The 20,956-nt window shown below is 42.8% G+C and overlaps 2 protein-coding genes across 2 annotated transcripts in view; one reads left to right on the top strand and one right to left on the bottom strand.

Annotated features, from left to right (window-relative positions):
* LOC138953827 (zinc finger FYVE domain-containing protein 21-like) overlaps nucleotides 1-6,825 on the bottom strand; it is a 20,082-nt gene extending 13,257 nt beyond the window's left edge. The window contains exons 1-5 of the mRNA XM_070325771.1: nucleotides 6,665-6,825; nucleotides 3,575-3,631; nucleotides 3,168-3,336; nucleotides 2,380-2,461; nucleotides 468-565 (exon numbers count right to left, since the gene is read on the bottom strand). Of these exons, the coding sequence (XP_070181872.1) occupies nucleotides 468-565; nucleotides 2,380-2,461; nucleotides 3,168-3,336; nucleotides 3,575-3,631; nucleotides 6,665-6,787 (529 nt within the window). The 5' untranslated portion in view covers nucleotides 6,788-6,825. The remainder of the gene's footprint in view (nucleotides 1-467; nucleotides 566-2,379; nucleotides 2,462-3,167; nucleotides 3,337-3,574; nucleotides 3,632-6,664) is intronic.
* LOC138953826 (uncharacterized) overlaps nucleotides 6,825-20,956 on the top strand; it is a 14,195-nt gene continuing 63 nt past the window's right edge. The window contains exons 1-3 of the mRNA XM_070325770.1: nucleotides 6,825-7,015; nucleotides 17,722-18,113; nucleotides 18,526-20,956. The exon at nucleotides 18,526-20,956 is cut by the window's right edge and continues 63 nt beyond it. Coding sequence (XP_070181871.1) covers nucleotides 6,958-7,015; nucleotides 17,722-18,113; nucleotides 18,526-19,593 — 1,518 coding nt within the window. The 5' untranslated portion in view covers nucleotides 6,825-6,957 and the 3' untranslated portion in view covers nucleotides 19,594-20,956. The remainder of the gene's footprint in view (nucleotides 7,016-17,721; nucleotides 18,114-18,525) is intronic.

Genomic DNA, 20,956 nt, shown 5'->3' on the forward strand with positions numbered 1-20,956 from the left:
GGGCAGCATGATGTCGTCTTCAAGTAGCAGTAGCACCGAGGCGAATAATTATGTTAAGTAGTACATGTAAAACAGTTTTATCTCAGTGAAGTAACCTGACCAGGGAGGATAAAACGTTCCTACTGGATTTGCCATTGGCTTTGGTCATTCTATCACAAGAGTAAGCTTACAATCAGAAGACTGAGAGAAAAGCACAGGTGATTATGATAAGGTGCACACAAAAAATGACCTCATTTTCCAGAATCTCAAGAGTATTTGTAAGATTCTGAGCCCAAATCTTACAACAATACAGGTATTGATTAGTTTTGGCTTTGAAAAAGTATACAAATACATCAGGCAGTCTAAAAGCATTATTTAAATAATTCTCTGCTACAGGGGGAATTTTCTTAAAATAAATCGGCCATGTTGGTAGTGCTGGAACTGGAAGCTGCCAGGACCACAGCACATTCCAGAAGTAACAAGCTCACCTTGTTGGTCTGTCTCTGAGGCCACGATCTGCACACTCTCCATCTTGTCCACTGGGATGCTCTCTCGTTTGGACTGTTCCCCAACAAACTCCAGCTTTCTGGAAAAGAATGCATACATGAGATGTACATGCGCAGGCAAGCAAAACACTTTTTCAGATACATGTATACCCTCTTCCTCTACTACACACTCTTACACATCTGCCCAGGCTTAATTCATGTTCACTGCAACTGCAAGCACTTTCTGCTGATGTTTCTGCTCAATTTTGTTGTTGATTAATCTTATTTTTAATAAAATCCACCAATGTTAACCATATATATATTTCATCAGCTCTGCATACAACAGTCAACACAACGCTCTTTTTCACTGACATAACTGGACGGCTTTTTCAAACGTTATACAGTAAAACCTGCATCCAGCGGACCCTTAATTCGGCGGACACCTTTGCATAACGGACACTTCAAGTGAGGACGGATGTATTTTACACTCAAAAACACCTTAAAAGAGCGGACACCTCAAAGGCGCGGACGCGGACACTCTTTTTTGGTCCCGATTTGGTTCGTTACCTGTCAACAACGGTCCGCCATCTTGGTTCTGCAAATACAATCTCGCTGGCGACGCGATGTGAACGCGCGAGAAGCTTATTTTGTAAGCCAACGACAGCACTTGAAAGATTGATTTTTTGTATGGTGCACGCTCATTGGTCGATGCCGTGAATTGAACTGAACTCACAAACAAAAACAAGTTAGGGTTTCTACTTTCTGTACTGTGATGCATCTTCGTCTCATCCTTCGTTGATCGCGGTCTCATCATGTCAAAACGGAAATTTCTGACTTTAGAAGAAAGAGTCGATGTGATAAAGAAATTGAACGGCGAACTCTTCGAGTGGTTTTCGAGAGCTCGATCAAAGAATATTCCCGTGAATGGCCCATTGCTTCAGATAAGAAACCGATTGCACCTCTTTCTCTCTCTCGCTCGTTCTCTCTCTCGCTCGTCCTCTCTCTCTCTCGCTCAGTCGTTCTCTCTCTCTCGCTTAGTCGTTCTCTCTCTCTCTCTCTCGCTCGTTCTCGCTATCGCTCGTTCTCCGTTCTCTCTCTCTCTCTCTCTCGCTCAGTCGTTCTCTCTCTCTCTCTCTCTCTCTCTCTCTCTCTCTCTCTCTCTCTCTCTCTCTCTCTCTCTCTCTCTCTCTCTCCTCTCTTTCTCTCTTTCTCTCTCTCTCTCTCTCTCTCTCGCTCGTTCTCTCTCTCGCTCGTTCTCCGTTCACCCTGAAATGCTGACAGCTGTCATGAACTTGAGTAGCATTCTGAAGATGTGCGTCTGAACCAAGTCAGACTGATTCTGGTTTTGTACATACATGTTGCATGTTGAACTTGTTTTCTTTGTCACTTTCTGTATGACTACATGTAATGCACAGTTTAGAATAAAACTATTTGGCTGGGTTTTTTCTTCCCAAAAAATGTCTGCGCATTCATATTCAAAAGAAAGGACACCTTTGTACAAAGGACAGTGGCAAGGTTCCCCAAGGGTGTCCTTTGCTCGCAGGTTTTACTGTATCAAGCTAACCTCATGTTTTTTTGTCTATAAATAATTTCTGAATGTGAAAGCATACAGGTATTTTTAGACACATATTTCCTGATTAAATATCTTCAAAGCAGCATTTTGACAGTATACCAGTGAAAATTTAGCAGGACAATTTCATTCCTTGGCCATTTAATAATTAATTGAAGTAATAGATACATATACTTCAAAGAATAACAGCTAAACAAACAAGCAAGAAAAAAAAGAACTAAACTTTATTGTTTATGAGTAAAACAGTCAAGTTTTGACTCAATACTCTAGTGTAGGTAAAAGAAGTTTTACAGGCAGTAATTGATACCAACCATTACACGGATTGTTAGAAAGTGTGATACCTACCTGTGGTCTTGTGACAACCTGCAGGTAAATAACTCTCCCTGTTCAGGATTGCTGTTGCTGTCAAGTATGTTGAAAACACTTCCTGCAAAGTAAAGGACAATTTAATTTATCTGTGACAAATTTATCCCAGCAAATAAAAGTAATGTATACATCTTTCATCCAATGTCTTCAACCATGATTGAGTTGTCAATTAAAAATATGTAGACAACATGTTGTCATAAATTATGTACACGTCCAAGACTCCCGAAAAGTAGACCTTCAACCCCTTGACTGCCATTTAATCCTATGAAATATGAACTTTGCTATCATAAAAATCAATACTCTGACAAGGGAAACAACCGCTGTATATTGTCCTTTGAATTGCAGCAAGTTGGTTGCCTCCCATGGAGACGATTTTCTCTGTTTTTGTCTAATTGTCATACACGGTACAGTATGTGTGTTATGTTTTTTCATTGATTATTTAAAAACTTAATGCTTCTGGCAGTCAAGCGGTTAAGTAGTTTTACTTGACCTGAAGGCACTGCAAATAGGTTAACTAAGTTTTAAGTTTTCAGTAAAACTCTGTTTCTCTCAAGCTATCACTCAACAACCAAAGACATGGTAACTGCAAGACTAATAACTAAGAGCCCTATACTTTCATCACTTCAGCATACGAAAGCCACGGTTCTATAAGCAAGAAAATAAAGCGACCAGTCGATCCCTTTGCACAACACACAAACGCTATAAACTCTGTACAAATTCAGCATGACTACCAATCATATGATTCAGCATAGTTTTAGCATGATTACCATTTAAAAGAGCCTTGAGGTGCCTGTCGAAGAACTCGTTTTCCTTCTTTGTGATGTTGATGCAGATTTCACAGTGGCGTACTGGATCCACAAAACACATGCGAGGCAGAATCATCAGGCCTGAAGTGCATTTGGTGCAGAAACATTTGCCACATCTTCTGCAGTGGTGCTGAAACACAGTAACACAGGATAAAGAAAAAAATAAGGTATCATATCCTGTGAAGTTACTCTCATGGAAATTCGGGCTGCTTTCTCACTCGGAAAAGCGAACTGAAATACAGTATGGCACTATTCAGTTTTCTTCTTTTTTTTGTAAGCATGCACGTATTTATGTTTTTATACACTGACAGTTTCATTGTGAACTATACAAGATCCATTTTCAATTTAATTTTGACCATTAAACTTACCTTTCTATTGAAGAGGTCAAACTTGGCCTGGCACTCTGGATTCTGACATACTTTGCACTGCAGATAAAGGAAGAAACTGATTATACTAGACATTGACCTATTCTTTCCTCTAAGTATAACAAACTAAAGTAACCCCTTTTTCTCTTCAAGAACACTGAAGGAATCAAAGATTGATCACTGTATTGTTGCAAAAGACACCATGAAAGAAACACTATGTACGGTTACGGTAGTTTGCAAGTATGAATTAAACTTTTACTTGTTTTACCTTGGAGGTAAGATTAAGTGTCCACATAATAGAAGGGAAAAAATCCTGATATATCTTAAATTCTGTTCTGTACCCTCCCTAATTTGAAAGATTTTTTTGTATATCAAGTTCAACTGTGTAATCTTGAACTTTAGCCGTGTAAATTTAGAGCTCACATCTAGTGGCATTATATTTAATATTCATTTCATTGACTTGTTTTTGATTCATTTTAAGTCGCTTTCATCAAACCAAAGAAATTAATTGACGGATTGAGCTTCATATTTGGGCATAATCAATTATTTTGGTCCTTTGATCAAGAAAAATAACTGCCATGGATATAACATCTTCCTGTAGAGAAAACGCAGACTTAATATTGACATAGTTGTCTCCCTTCCTTCGTGTGCCTTCTAAACCCCATGTATTTATATTATATATTATTATAAATGAAAGGCATCTTTACAGTTCATTCCGTAACTTTAATGGTATCTTAAAAGACTTATAAGACTTTTATGCTTACAAGAGCCGATACGCTCTGCAAAATTAGATGCTTCTATATATAGACTGCAGTACAAAAACAGTTCCTGAATTTACAACGCTTTATAACCTTATAACCGTCATTAGATGCTTCTATATTTAGACTGCAGTACAAAAACTATTCCTGAATTTACAACGCTTTATAACCGTCAACTATACTGACGTCCAAAAGAAACGCGAAAAACAGTGTCTAGTGTCATTTATTGCCTAATAAAAAAATCGTACACAAATTCAAATTTCATTATTAATGTCCAATTTTTAGTAGAGTAGAACACTGACTTATGGTCCATAACACAGTAACGTTGCGGAGACGATGCGTTATTAGCGCTTAACAGAACAGTCAATAGCGTGTGTGGCCCCCATTAGCATCGATGACGGCCTGGCATCGGCGGTGCATTGAGCGGACCAACGTGTTGCTGGCTTGCCTGGGAATGTTGGTCCAGGCCTGCCGGACGGCCCGATCAAGATCAGCGACAGTTGTGGGCCTTGGGACCACCCTGTTGAGCTGTGTCTGGAGCAAGTCCCAAAATTGCTCAATAGGGTTCATGTCAGGAGATAACGCTGGCCAAGGCATCACCTGGATGCCTGAGCGGTGCAGGAGATCCTGAGTGGCCCTGGCGGTGTGGGGGCGCGCGTTGTCGTGCTGGAAAACCCAGTTTCCATGGGCTTGAAAAAAGGGCAGCACATGAGGGTGCAGCTCCTGGTCCATATAGCGCTACGCTGTTACGCCGTTGCCGGGTCCAGGACCCAGGCCTTGGAAGATGACGGGACCTAGCTAGCACCTGGTTGTGGCCGATGGCGCCCCACAACATGAGGCTGGGCCCACCCCAGGCGTTGTTCTCCACGACACAGTTGTCAGCATAGCGGTAACCACTTCTTCTCCATACCCGAACACGCCCGTCGGCATGGTCAAAGCAGAAACGGCTTTCATCGCTGAAAAGCACGTTCTGCCAGTGAACATTGTTCCAATTGAGGTGGCCTTGCGCCCAATGCAGGCGTGCCTGTCTAGGGCGCACGGTGAGGACGGGTCCCCTGGCTGGACGGCAGTTCCTCAGCCCCCTGAAGCGCAGTCGCCGGCTGGCCGTTTGCCTAGAAATGGGTGCCTGGTGTGTCCCCATAACAGTTCTGGTTGTTTCTGCAGCTGTTCTGAAGGGATGTGCAACATGGCTGCGGAAAATGTGCCGATCTTGCCTTGGCGTCGTCACTCGGGGTCTGCCGCTTCGCTCGGCATCAGCAGTAGAGCCAGTTATCACAAACCGCTGCAGGAGACGATAAATGATGGATATGTGACATTGGAAAGTCGCAGCCACGGCTTCCGGCGTGTCCCCAGCCTCCAGACGTCCAATGGCTCTCTCGCGTTCAGCAGAAGTGGGTCTTGGCATGGTGATAGCGTCGAATTAGGGACTGATGAAACCTGTAACTTTGTGCCATTTTTATCCTCTAGTGACAGTGAACACAACTCACTGATCAGCTTTTGTGCTTTTCTTGCACGTGCAGCTGAACTGCTTAAGAAAAATGTCTCAGCTAACTCGGGCTTTACGTGGATTGCAAGTGCGCTGATGCGGTAAAATTCACAATACACCTTCCTCAGACATCGGTCTTGATATACTGGCTGCCAAAAATAACGCTACTTTTGTTAATCCAGAAAAAAATTATTTGTAAGATAAATAATATTGTTCGCGTTTCTTTTGGACGTCAGTATATGTGAAGCTTTTTCTTTTTGTCTGTGCAAGGTTTACACAACATTTCTGATTATTTTCATTTTAAGCACACTTCGTTGCTGTAATCACCCAAGTTGAACTAAATCTGTATTACTAGAGTGCATTGCACAATGCAGAGACATAAGTTGAACTTTCTCTGGCACCAAAATGAGTAGCTGATAAGGCAGATGATACTCTAGCGCCCAAGAGGGATCTTCGCAAAAGAACCAGGCAATTCAATGACTGCTCTATTATGTAGAAGCCCTAATGGATGAACTAGTTATGTTCCGTGTCTGCCTGCCTATGGAACTGTAGGATGCTTCTTCAGTCTAGGAACAAAGTTTTGGTCTGTTGTTTCTTCTGGCAAGTGTACTAACGAGAAAGACAGTCAGGACAAAACATTCGTCCACAAGAAAAACACAGTAAATCTTGTTCGCGTCATTTTCCTTCTGATGCACTTGCACGTCAAGTTGTTTACTACCTGGATCTGTTTACAAACCCACACACCCACCCAAAGACATAGCAGGCACCGCCTTTCCTCAGACAAACGGCATTACAAGCGGATCGAAGTAAACGAAATAAATGCTGCGCAAAAGTTTAACAACAACTTACAGTGCTGTCTGGAGTCCATTCCGGTTCTGACAATATGAATGGACTGTGTACTCGATCGTCAACTGTGACCATTCTCAGGCCACTTTTGGACCTCACTAGTTTTTTCTCTCCCGTGGACGCCATATTTTCTGTGAGGTGACGTCACGGCTTCGTGCGTTTCCGTCTGCTTCCGATGAACAACCTCAGTCATGGCGACTGCTGCAGAGGAAGAAGGAAAACATTCTCGGCGCTCTAAGCATTGACTCGCACCGAAATTACTTCGCTCCTGTCATTCAATCATCCTGTCCTGCAACATGTATCCGTGGGCGTATATACTGTTTCTTGTCAGCGTCGTGAAAGTGCAAGGCCAAGGTTTGTAGCGTAACCTCTCACTGTTTTGTTGTTGCATCCTCATTCCTTGTTCAATGTTTGCTTGTTATTGCTGTGACCAGCTGTCTTTACACCAAAAGTAAAAACATTGCCGTCTAATGACGAACTTTCAGCGATGAATGAATGGTGAACTGGTTTTGCATTGATTGATTGATCTCCTTTTTAGAAAAGAAGCTATAATGTTATTTTTAAATATGATGGGCAACGCCAACCAAACATTTCTAATTGTTATTAAGTCTACTCGAAGACAGTAGATTAAAGGCACAGTAAGCCTCCCGTAAACCATCACAGAGCTCCCCGAGCGTCTACATACAGTACATAACAAGCATACTTCCATTTGAAGTGAACGCTCACCGAACGGGAACATCCTGGCTGCTTTCTGTCGAGCGTGAGAAATTTTCAAAGAATTTATTTTCGTGGACTTGTTCCTCTACAACAATGCAAGCCTCCCGTAAACCATCACAGATACTGTCAGGCTTTTACACACAGTACAAACACCCTTCCATTTGAACGCTCACCAAACGGGAACATCCTAGGTGCCCTACGTAAAGAGCGAGCAATTTTTAAAGAATTAATTTTGCAGATTGTCTTTAACACTTTTTGGACCCATCCTGAACTCAGGTCAAAAATGAGTTACTTCCCTTCTATCGATGTAAACTGGCAATAGCCGTGGATCGATGATTATCAGAATGTTTTTGGACCGTGGTGTGTTATTGCGCTAGACCTAACTTTTAAAATGTAAATAATAAATTGACAGCTTGTTACACAAACATTCTTACAAAAGAATTCTTTTTTCATCAAGACAAGATCAGTACAATTCGAAGTTGTGAAAGTTTGAAAAAAGAAAAGCCCGGAAGCAGGGTCACGCAAGGGTCGTAGCAGACGACGGTTTATGCATATCGCCGTTCCTCTCAACAGTCAAAAGCCATCGCTAGAGTTCTTGTGAACCACAGCCGTTTGTTTCGTGCATAAAAACGTGCTATTGTAGATAAGCTCACATCGAGTCGCATTCAAATGACTAACTGACGACTACATTGTGAAAAAGGGAAATTGGATCACACGGGTTCACGATGGCTCAGGGGTAAGATAAACCACGCAAAAATAAATTCTTTGAAAATTGTTCGCTGTTTACGGAGGGCACCTAGGATGTTCTCAATCGGTGAGTGTTTAAATGAAAGGGTGTTTGTACTGTGTGTAAAAGCCTGACCGTATCTGTGATGGTTTACGGGAGGCTTACTGTGCCTTTAAATGTAAAGACTTGGCTTGATTTTAAAGAAATACTTTCATTGTGAAAGTTGAATATAATGGATGACATGTTTTACAGTTGTTTTGTACACTAAAGGTAGACACTGGAACTGGAAGAATATCACTTACGAGGATTGTGAGAGCTATTAGTATTATTAATTATAGCCTATATGTAATGAGCAGGTTTTCCGCACTGCATGTTATATAGATAGGTCTTATTCGACCAGTTAGCAGATACGTTTTATTCAACCAATTTACCCCTACCCGCAGTCCGGTATGTACCCAAAAGTAGCTAAAGTGTAACGCATATATAGCATGCATGCATGACAGGCGCGATGCTGAATGCATGAGTTAATCAATATGGCACAGTGACTGATATAGCCATATACATATATATGGCACAGTGACTGATATAGCCATATATATATATGGCACAGTGACTGATATGCCATATATTTGGTGGCCATATTCAGGTACACCCCGGACACAACCTGGTCGATGAGATATTTCAACACGTGCTCTCAGCGCGCAGCGCTGAACCGATTTTGGTTTTTCTCTGGATCCATTCCCAGTAACTCTTCCTTATCTTCTCCAGTGTTTTCAGCGTTTATCTCCCTTCCTTCGTGTGGCGTCAATCCATATTTCCGTTACTACGTTACTATTTTTAGAATGTCACTGCACTGTCCAGAACGCTTTCCTTGCACTCGTAAGTTGTCCTTACCGTAAAAGTGAAAAGGTCGAATCAATTTATAGCCACGCGAAAAATACACTGTCATCTATCTCTATATATTTATAGATATAGATATACATATAAGGGTCATTCTCAGAAATGGTGGTCCAGTGAGAGTGAGTAGGGGTGACACATTTGAAATCATGAAAAAGTAAATTAAAATTATTTCTACCACGACTTTTTTCATCTGAATCTATTCCTGAGACATTAAAGCATTGTTGTATGTCAATAAAAATGGTTTCTATACGTTGGTGTTGTTTTTGTGTGCTTTTCAATTGCGAAGTTCGGCCGTTTCCGAATCGCCGAAGTGTTACACGACTTTCGTGATCAACAATATGTTCAGTCTCATGGCTAAATGCAAACATTCAAACACCAACAAATTACTGCAATCGACAGTCAGGAGTTCAGTCTTGGACGTAGCAACACATCTTTGCAAAAACTCACGCTGAATTTGAAGTTACGGGCTTCGAACAAAAAATTATGAATGTCGTAACGCATCGCATCCGGACTCGACGCGCGAACATCGGACAGCAATGTGCTCCATGACTTTGCCACATCACGGCTATTTTTAGCTCTTTGGCGCACAGGAAGTTCGAACAAGAAAATAGTCCTTTGAATCACAGCCAAATATTCACAGAAAACACCAGAATCATATCATTTGCTGAAACTCATGGCGTCGTTTCCTGACCTACGTTACGACTGAAGATGGTTTTTGAGTCACTTGAGAAAAAGTGACTCTATGTAATCGGTCAGTGTTAGTCTGTCCGGCCGGCCGGCCGTCCGTCCGTAGACACCACCTTAACGTTGGACTTTTCTCGGAAACTATCAAAGCGATCGGGCTCATATTTTGTTTAGTCGTGACCTCCAATGACCTCTACACTTTAACGATGGTTTCGTTGACCTTTGACCTTTTTCAAGGTCACAGGTCAGCGTCAAAGGAAAAATTAGACATTTTATATCTTTTCTCGGAAACTATCAAAGCGATCGGGCTCATATTTTGTTTAGTCGTGACCTCCAATGACCTCTACACTTTAACGATGGTTTCGTTGACCTTTGACCTTTTTCAAGGTCACAGGTCAGCGTCAAAGGAAAAATTAGACATTTTATATCTTTGACAAAGTTCATCGGATGTGATTGAAACTTTGTAGGATTATTCTTTACATCAAAGTATTTACATCTGTAGCCTTTTACGAACGTTATCAGAAAAACAAGGGAGATAACTAGCCTTTTCTGTTCGGCAACACACAACTTAACGTTGGGCTTTTCTCGGAAACTATAAAAGTGACCGGGCTCAAATTTTATGTGAACGTGACTCATTGTGTTGTGAATAGCAATTTCTTCCTGTCCATCTGATGCCTCATATAATATTCAGAACTGCGAAAGTGACTCGATCGAGCGTTTGCTCTTCTTGTTACTTAATTGTCGAGCCTGCAAAGCTTTGTCACAAACTTACACACCGCGGATGGCGACAACGTAGTGTCGGAAGGATATCGAGTGCAAACAGTCTCTCAAAGCGCGAAGTTTAGCGGAACAAAGCAGCCAAGAAGTTTTCGTATCCTCTGATCGTCGATGTTCGACATTCATCAAGTACCGTACTTTTCGGACTATAAGGCGATACTTTTTCTTTTTTTTTTCACTTAAAATCGTGGGGTCGCCTTATACACGACGTCGCCTTATTCTCGGATAAAATAGGTTTCACGAGCACTGTGAACTTGAAATCAATGAGCAACTAACAACCATTTAAGCTGGAGCCTCGACTTTGACGGGTGGGGACCGCTCAGGTGCCATATCAGCAGCGGCTTTCATGAACTTCTTTTGTTCAGACTCTGAGGGTTCAGATTTCTCTGGATTTTCTGGGAGTGAGAGTGACGACGACGACGACAACGAGTGACGATTGAGGTACCGCTGATCTTCTTCCCTGACTTTCTGTTTGAAACAGTGTTTCATGCCAATTATGAGCGGTCGCCATGTTTGATCATTGATGTTTTTGGTTTTTTTTCCTACGTACGATGTTTTTCCTCATTTTTTTCTTTCTTTTTTTTTCTTTTATGCCGTCGCCTTATGCACGACACCATCGCCTTATCCATGGCATCGCCTTATTCTAGGATTTTTTCAGTTTTATTTTTAAAAGTAGGGGGTGCGCCCTATACACGGCAGCGCCTTATAGTCCGAAAAGTACGGTACTTAAAATGGGTAATCTGAACGCAACAGGAACTTTCAACAAATACAGCAAACTCTGACGAATTGTGTTTTGTGTAGTTATTTTGGGTCAGACGGGTTTTGCCGGCAGGAAAGGCCTAACAGTGCAGATTCATGTCTGTCGCACAGGAACCGAAAGTGGTTCAAGCATTTCGTTTCTGTGTTGCGACAGTCACCTTAGTTTTGTTCCAAATGTCATTTTTTTTACCAATATTAGTTGAAGTCCTTACCTTTCATAACTAGAATGTGCTGGGTAGAACACAAAAATACTGCAGAACTGATAAAAAATGCACAAAGGATTGAAGGCTTAGGTGGTTTAAAGTTGGAATTTGGTTTCCATGTTACAACATTCATCACGTAAATACAACACTTTAAAACGTCTCTTATTCAGCAACCAATTACTCTTTTTGTCTAATTGGCTCACGTAAGTGTAGCCTATGCGATGATAAACTTTGTCTGTCTGTGCGTGCGTGCGTGCGTGCGTGCGTATGTATGTATGTATGTATGTATGTCTGTGGTAGAAACTTTAACATTTCCGAGTCTATGGATTACGTCAGTCTCGGTCAAAAGTGTTCGACGTGTGTGATAGAAACTATTTGAAGACGTCACATTATGACGTAAGAGGGTTAGACGTCACGCAAAGGAATTACTGAAAGTCTCGGTCATTGTTATTGTGAGCGGGCCGAGACTTCTTGGCAGATCCAGGGTCTCGCTTTCTTGCATAGTTTCACCTATGCTTACTGTGTGTGTGTGTGTGTGTGTGTGTGTGTGTGTGTGTGTGTGTGTGTGTGTGTGTGTGTGTGTGTGTGTGTGTGTGTGTGTGTGTGTGACGGAGTGATTGAGTTTGTGTTACTGTTTGTCGATTTCTTACGTGAGCCTTGAAGGCTTCGCCTCTTGTTTTTGCATTATTATGTATAGCAAACAATAGACTTCATAGTAAAAACAATTATTTTGTATTTCTTGACACTTTATTTTTTACTTTGTATGTAACACTTTGGACCACCATTTCTGAGAATGACCCATATATATACGGCTTCTCTGTGTGTGTGTGTGTGTGTGTGTGTGTGTGTGGGCAACACCTGTGGATTGTAGAGTTCTGTTTGTGATGTGGTCTGGCGGCTTTGGTGTGTCTGTATGTTCGGGCCTTCCTTTGAGAAGCCATAACAGTTATTCTCAATCCCGTTTGAGTCGACTTCGGTTTCAAAGGTGATTGTGGTGTTTCGGCACTCGGTTACATATGGCGTCGTCGATGGGACTCGACATAAAATGTTCAGGCCACTGAAACATTTTCGTGCTGTTCCTATTCCACCTGGGAGGGACCTAAGCTTGGCGGGTCCATGGTTCGGAACTTTGGGGACAAAGTTCATTCAAAGGGGGTCGAGTGTGACAGGGAGACTACCGTCGCCCTTCACAGCAGACTCTGTAGAGTTGTTCGCCTTAGAAGTTGTGGGCTTTCCTTGCATGTACCCGTAAGTTGTCCTCACCGTAAAAGTGCAAAGGTCGAATCTATTTATCGAAAAATACACTGTCATCTATCTCTATATCTATCTATCTATATATATATACGGCTTGTGTCTGTCTGTGTGTCTGTGTGTGTGTTCGCGATGCACGGCCAAAGTTCTCGATGGATCTGCTTCAAATTTGGTGGGCATATTCAGGTAGACCCCGGACACAACCTGGTCGATGAGAATTTTCAACACGTGCTCTCAGCGCGCAGCGCTGAACCGATTTTGGTTTTTCTGTTCATCTTTCCAGATCCATTCCCAGTAACTCTTCCTTATCTTCTCCAGTGTTTTGGGTTTATCTCCCTTCCTTCGTGTGGCGTCAATCCATATTCCCGTTACTATTTTTAGAAGGTCACTGTCCACAACGCTCAATCCATATTCCCGTTACTATTTTTAGAAGGTCACTGTCCACAACGCTTTCATCCCGGCGAAGCCGGGTATTACTCTCCCTTATCTTCTCCAGTGTTTGGCGCGTTTATCTCCCTTCCTTCGTGCGCCGGCAAAGCCGGCGTACACCTGGCAAAGCCGGGTCCCCGGCGCAGCCGGGTATTCGGCTCTACTTCTTCCCGGAGAAGACAGTTACCCGGCGAAGCGGTTATTCATCTAGTATTTATATATATAGATAGATATTTATTCCCCCCTCTACCGGCACGGTTGGCCTAGTGGTAAGGCGTCCGCCCCGTGATCGGGAGGTCGTGGGTTCGAACCCCGGCCGGGTCATACCTAAGACTTTAAAATTGGCAATCTAGTGGCTGCTCCGCCTGGCGTCTGGCATTATGGGGTTAGTGCTAGGACTGGTTGGTCCGGTGTCAGAATAATGTGACTGGGTGAGACATGAAGCCTGTGCTGCGACTTCTGTCTTGTGTGTGGCGCACGTTATATGTCAAAGCAGCACCGCCCTGATATGGCCCTTCGTGGTCGGCTGGGCGTTAAGCAAACAAACAAACAAACAAAAGATTCCCACCTCTGCTTCTTTCTCTCTGTAAACTTGTAGGGCTAGTTATTTTTTGGTAACTTACCCAACAACCAAAATCACTTACCCAACAACGGGCCTGAATCCTCGATAGCTCATGGGTAGAGACTGTACACATTGTGGATCTACTTTTTGCGACTCAAAAGTTCAGAACACTCTAATGTACAAAATATACATTTCTGGAGCAAACAAAACAACCATACCGCATTCAAACCAGCAACTACAGGCTTGAACACATGAATCTCAATATAAAATCCATGAGTTTGGTTGTTTTCTGAATTCAGATCTGCCGTGCACAATCGTTTATCGCTAGCAAGATTCCAAGGAAAAGTAACTCTCATATTTTGTCTTGCGACACGAGTAGTTCCCCTTCCAGATTTCGGCTGCATCGACAAGACTGCAATCCGACGGTCAGTTTTCAACAATATTTCATTTTATAAACAGATCACACGCAATCAATTGCAAACATTTAATCAACTTAAAGAATATGCAGCGGTTTCATACACTATTTTGCCCCAGAAAACTGAACTTCATACAGTTTTTAACGTTGGAACACTGGTGTAAAACTTCGTCTGCTAGTCACATTCGAGGAAAGAACATTTCCTGAGCGATACCAAAACATGAACAGAACACACACTATCTGCCTTTACCGCCACAGCAGAATGACAACATAACTGTGTACTTGATTTTAGTTCAAAACATGGAAACTGACAAGAAGTGTTAACAGAATTGAATGATTTGCACGGAACTATACAACCGCGCATTAATCGATCGCCTGCGCAGGTAGACTGGTTGGGTGAATATGATTCGATCAAACTTTCGAACAAAAACTCCTGTTTTCTTTGAATAACTGAAGAAAGGAGGAATAAAGAGGTTACATACCTCGTCTCAGTGATTATCAAAAATAATGGTCTCAGTTCGCGGTCATGAAAAAGCTCGCTGAAGCTCGCATTTTTCATGATCCGCGAACTTCGACCATTATTTTTGATAATCACTGAGACTCGGCATGTAACCTCTACATACGGCTTCTGTGTCTCTGTGTGTGTGTGTGTTTGTGTGTGTGTGTGTGTGTGTGTGTGTGTGTGTGTGTGTGTGGAGGCAACACCTGTGGATTGTAGAGTTCTGTTTGTGATGGGGTCTGGCGGCTTTTGTCTGTCTGTATGTTCTTGCCTTCCTTTGAGTGGGCACAAACTGGTGGATGAAAATGTTCACACGTGCTCTAAGACGGCGAACCGCCACGCTGTCTGTCTCTTATTCCTCTAGTATATATACGGCTTCTCTCTGTGTGTGTGTGTGTGTGTGTGTGTGTGTGTGTGTGTGTGTGTGTGTGTGTGTGTGTGTGTGTGTGTGTGTGTGTGTAGGCAACACCTGTGGATTGTAGAGTTCTGTTTGTGATGGGGTCTGGCGGCTTTTGTCTCTCTGTATGTTCTGGTCTTCCTTTGAGAAGCCATAACAGTTATTATAGGGCTTAGAAATAAGCTCTAACATTCTCAATCCCGTTTGAGTGGACTTCGCCTCTATTGGTGATTGTGGTGTTTCGGCACTCAGTTACATTTGGCGTCGTGGACAGCGATGGGACTCGACATGATATGTTCAGGAATGGCATTATGGCCACTGAATCATTTTCGTGCTGTTCCCATTCCACGAACCTGGGAGGGACCTAAGCTTGGCGGGTCCATGGTTCGGAACTTTGGGGAAAAAGTTCATTCAACGGGGTCGAGTGTGACAGGGAGACTACCGTCGCCCTTCACAGCAGACTCTGCAGAGTTGTTCGCCTTAGAAGTTGTGAGCTATTTATAGCTAGTTCTCACGGCAACACCTGTGGATTGTACAATTCTGTTTGTGATGGAGTCTGGCGGCTTTTGTCTCTCTGTATGTTCTTGCCTTCCTTTGTGAAGCCGTAACAGTTTTTATAGGGCTTTGAAATAAGCTCTAAAATTCTCAATCCTGTTTGATTGGACTTCGCCTCCAAAGGTGATTGTGGTGTTTCGGCACTCGGTTACATAAGTATTGCAATTCGTGTACAAAATCCCTCCCATCTTCAAAATATTGCCACTAATACTACCCCTCCCATCGTAAATATTCTGCATCAAGTTTGGTGGGCATATTCAGGTGGACCCTGGGCACAAACTGGTGGATGAACATTTTCAACACGTGCTCTAAGCCGGCGAACCGCCACGCTGCATACTCTGTCTTGCGATCCACCCGGCAAAGCCGGGTATTCCTCTAGTATATATATATATGGCACAGTGACTGATATAGCCATATATATATGGCACAGTGACTGATATAGCCATATATATATATATATATATATCCCATGACCTCCCTTCTTTGTCTCTGTTACTTCAGTATGGGTATATATGTTGTATTTTTATAGCTCAATAAATACATCATGGACTCCAAAAAATATATGATAGTGCAGATTCCGATTTGGGCAAAGGACTACTTTCCTCCCGACCTTTGACCTCGCGCCGAACAATGTGACACATTTGTATGAAGTTCTAAAATCGTATTGCACGGCTCAGAAAACCATATCAGTTGCACGCAAAAATGAATCTCAGAACTGATCTGATGTATGAGATGCAATAAGCAAAAGTTTCTTTCATTATGAAAGCAATGCAGGTCGAAAAAAACGAACATTCAACTTACAAGATAACCAGATGCTAGCGAACCAAAACAAAAACACGAGTACCCTCCCCTTGCATCGTTAGCAGACGACTTTTGAGAATCTTTCGGTAGTGTGTTTTGGTGTGCGCCTTCAGCTATCAAACATCGGCTGTTTCACGTGTTTTGCGAGCAAGTCTACTCTTTTGCCTGGCTCTGCAGTAAGTCCACATATTTTTCCGTAATCCAGTCATATTCCTTCAAAATGCAATCAATCGGCGGTGACAGACGTGTCGGTCGCGTTTTCCTGACACCCATACCAGTTTAAGTTCATCCATGCAAACACACTCGCAAAACAGTTTATCACGTAGATACATTTCAAATAGGGAGCAAATGGTTAAATCTAAACCTACATATTTGTTCCCTAAAATTTGCTTCTCTGTCAATAAGCCTAATTACACACGTTCGAGAAAAACAACGTGGAATCGATTCTGAATCGAGTAAGCCAAATGGGTCCCAAACCCGTTTCGCCCGTTCTGCCGACCTGAAACGCAAAACAAAAGAATTGTGCGCTTCAACTAAATTAATTTCTATTCGACTTCATTACTTTCTTGCAACTTATGAACCTTTACTTAAAGCTTTTAAATGGTCTGAAAGTAGTGTTACCGCGTACTTATCGATGCACTCATTCGTTTTATTTTTTCAGCGACGGTCACTTAGTTTAAGGTTGCAAAAGGGCTAAGTCTCGCTGGCAACAGTTTTACCCTGCACAGATCGCAACAGTGCCGCTAGTAGTCTACACTTTGTGTTTGATGGTAGAATGGGATATACAGATTACAACACTCGTGGTTTTTTATATGGCTTGTATTTCAGTCAAGACCCAGCGGGAATATCAATCGAGAGCCACTCGCCAGAGGCTCGTGTCTCCCGATGATATTCATCCGCTGGGTCTTGACTGAAATACAAGCCATATAAAAAACCACTCGTGTTGTAACCTATACATATATGGCATGGTGACTGATATAGCCAAATATACTTTAAACAACAATAACCAAATCTTGCATATCAGTGCATTTTTTTCAGGATGGATTACCCACTTATACAAGTTGAATGGGTCGAGTAGCATATATATATGATTGTCTTCTCTCTCTTCTCGAACCACAGATGAAGCCCATTATGGTCAAAAGTGGTTGAATTAGACCCAAGTAGACAAGTATACATGTATATATACAAAGACCTCCACTTTTGATTATTTCCAAATGCGGGAAGATATTAGCTTAATTAATTATTCTCACCATTATCTTTAAAGTAGTATGTGTCTTAGAGTTAGATGAAGGGACATAAGCTATGGGCTTCATGTACTTACACAATATTTAACATTTTTGTTTTAACTTTGAAATTTGATAACTTAATTCCTAAATGCTTGCAGACTTTGCCTGGCTGGGTGGCAACAAGTTATCAGACAAACCGTCTGTGATCGACTTGCCTGGAGGTCGCAGCGGCACCGGGGTTTGGCAAGACAGCAACAACACGGTCTGGATGTTCGGTGGTGTGGGAATGACAAGCGTTGCCACGACCACAGGAGGCTCTGTGATGCTTAACGATTTGTGGCGCTTCGCTCTCTCCAACCAGACGTGGCGTCAGCTGCACCCAGGGACTGTGTCCAACCTGACAGTAGCCACATCACGCTCCCCTCAGATTCCCCGCCCCAGGCAGCTACCTGCGGTGTGCGGGACTGGTCATGTGATGGTGCTGTTTGGAGGGCTTGCGGAAGATGATGAAGCTCTCGGAGACCTGTGGGTTTTTGACACTGGGAAGAAGGTATACATGTATGCTTGATTTGAAACTTGTCAGATAATGTACTGCTTGACAATGACAGAGTATCTTTTGGGAACAGCAAAGAAGGATTAAGAGAGAAGTGATTATATGGGGAATCTAAATTCTAAGAAAGAAGGAGAAGTAGGAAAGAAGAGAGAGTGCTGCAATACAGGGGGCTGCAATTGGGTGAGGAAGAAGAGTTTTATAACCATACTCTGCATTTGTTTTTCATTTGTAGTCACTCGTTAGTCCAGTTGAGCTTGTCATCCCCTTTCTCTCCAGATGCTTTCAACCAGGCTTAAAAACTTGAGCTCCAGAGAATTTTTTGCAAAACAGCTATGTTGATAAAGGATGTCAATTCTAAAACTTTGAGACAAAGAGGAGGAACGTTTCTAGTGTTGTTAATGATGTGCAGGTGTGGCGCCTGCTGGTAGATTCCTACAGCGGCGGATTGGAGATACGTAACGAGACGGACCATGACACCACCAGAGACGTGGGTCCTGCTCCGAGAGGGGACTCGGCTAACTGGTGCACCAGCAGCCATCTCTACATCTTTGGCGGAACTAACTCTTCCAGTTTTCTCTTCAGTGACATGTGGCGTCTGAACCTCAAGGATTTCACGTGGGAAGAGCTAAAGAGCTCTCAGGAGGCCCCGACTTCGCTCAGAAACCACCAAACTGCTGACTATCCACAGGGCAGAAACGGAGCCATGACCTGGCTTTCTGAGATGGAAACCAGCAGAACGTTGTATATGTTTGGAGGTAACGTGTTGAGCAAGTACCCCCGGGATAGACACATTGCTTCCGGCTACACGTCAGACATGTGGGAGTACACGGTCAGCACCGACTCGTGGCGTTACATGTCAGGCAGCACCCAGCCAGGGCAACCTGCGGCATACGGGCGTCTGGGTGAGATGAGTTCCAGCAGCGTTCCAGGATGTCGACGTGGGGGTGCAGCGTGGAGTGACACTAAACACTTGTTGTGGCTGGTTGGCGGGGAAGGGGCGGATGAAGAAACTCCTTCTACTGTCCGTTCCGCCAAACTTTTGTCAGACTTGTGGCGCTTCCACCCGATGACAGGGGAGTGGGAGTGGATGGGGGGTAGCAAGAAAGGAGACACCCCTGCGTCCTTCAAGAAGAAAGGAAGACTGATGCACACAGGGTTGCCAGGCGGAAGGCTGGATGCTGCAACGTGGAAAGAAGCAAACAGCGAAGCGTTCTTCCTGTTCGGCGGCCTGGGGCATGATGGGGTGCAGCATGATGGCTATCTTAGCGACCTTTGGTTTATCGACGTCTCCGCCACCATCACCTATGACTTCTACGTCCCGGCTGTGTATGGCTTTGCCATCATTTTCGGTGGCGTGGCGTTGGTGTTGTGTCTGTCTGTGATGGCGTTGTACGCTCGTGATCGAAGCAAGCCACCGCAGTGGCGTCGAGGTGGCGCAGGCACTAGCTACAGTCAGCTCCACGATAGTGACACGTGAAAGTCTACTGCTGTCGTCGGTTGTGCATGGACTGTTTGCATTACTTTGCCTAAGAATTGTGTTGAGGTGCTTTTACTCCTGACCCTGCCATTTGATTCCATTTTAGAACACAGTTATAGTCCCAAGTGAAGTGTGAAGGATTGTTTCTGAACTTATTTAGTTATGTTAAATTGACAGAGCTGAAAAACATTGAGTGTGAGTGATTTGAAATTTGCTTTGATTTTCAAAGAGTGTTGTGATTTGTAGTGTACAATTTTATTTTTGCTTGTTGAAAATAGCATGTCAAACTTTTTTTTGTGTCTGTTTTTATCTGCACTGAGTGCAAAAGAAGTGTGAGAGTTGTACTAAATTATGAAATGCATGAAAAATGGGCTACATGTGCAATTTTCAGATGGATGCAACTTGTCAGAAAGTCACCCAAAGCTCGAGGTGGGAGAGGATCAAGGAGTGCTAGTGGGGATGGGAGATCCACGTACACTGCAGTGTCAGAGTACAGTTTGGCTTTTTGAGTGGATAATTGTATCATTGGTGAAGTGCGTTTTTCACCCTTGCTGATTATGAGTGTGATGTGGCAGCTGAAATGTTTCACCCTGAATGTGAGTGTGTCTGTGTGAACTATTGTTTTTGCTGTGTAAAAAGGAAGCATGATGCTGATAATTGATTGACTTGTGCACCGTCATGCAAAGAGTGCCTGTGTGGTTCATGTTTTCTCTTCATTTCACGACAACTGAAGGGAAAGCGTATGGTTATTTTCACATTGTATGTGCCAATGGAACAATGCGCGTTATTAGACCGAACCCTGAACTCTTACCTTTTGCCTATGTTTAGAGTGCCGATACTTCCCTTCGCTATCGGGTCTGTTTATTAGCACTCTGCCACACTTGTTTATAACAGTGAAAGGTTTCACGCTGCTGAAAAAGATCACTACTTTGAATTCGTGATATTAATGGGGTTTTTGTTGTTGTAAATATCAGTGAATGTGTTCCTGTTGTGCAGAACTTGTTATAGATGAACACTGCATTTGCAAAAAGAATGGTAGAATAACGATATATCAGATTTGTGGGTCTGGAATTTTTTGTTGTTCGAAGTTTTGTTTTGTTTTTGGTGTGATATTGCATTTATATCTCAAAAGAAAATGTTTGCAGATCTGAAAGTAAGATTCGTCATTTTATGCAAAGGTGCTAGCAGAAGTGATGTACTAGGTAAACAATGCAGAGTGTTGCGGTGTTTATTTGAACTTATTTTATATGCATATTTGTAAACTTTACTGATGAATCATCTAGTACTTCATTGTCTATAGATCTCTGAGGTGGTTCTTTGCACATTGTTGAGTCGACTGTCAGTAAGTGATAATGATATCTAT

Source organism: Littorina saxatilis, linkage group LG17 (genome assembly GCF_037325665.1).
Source record: "Littorina saxatilis isolate snail1 linkage group LG17, US_GU_Lsax_2.0, whole genome shotgun sequence".
Lineage (NCBI taxonomy): Eukaryota > Metazoa > Mollusca > Gastropoda > Littorinimorpha > Littorinidae > Littorina > Littorina saxatilis.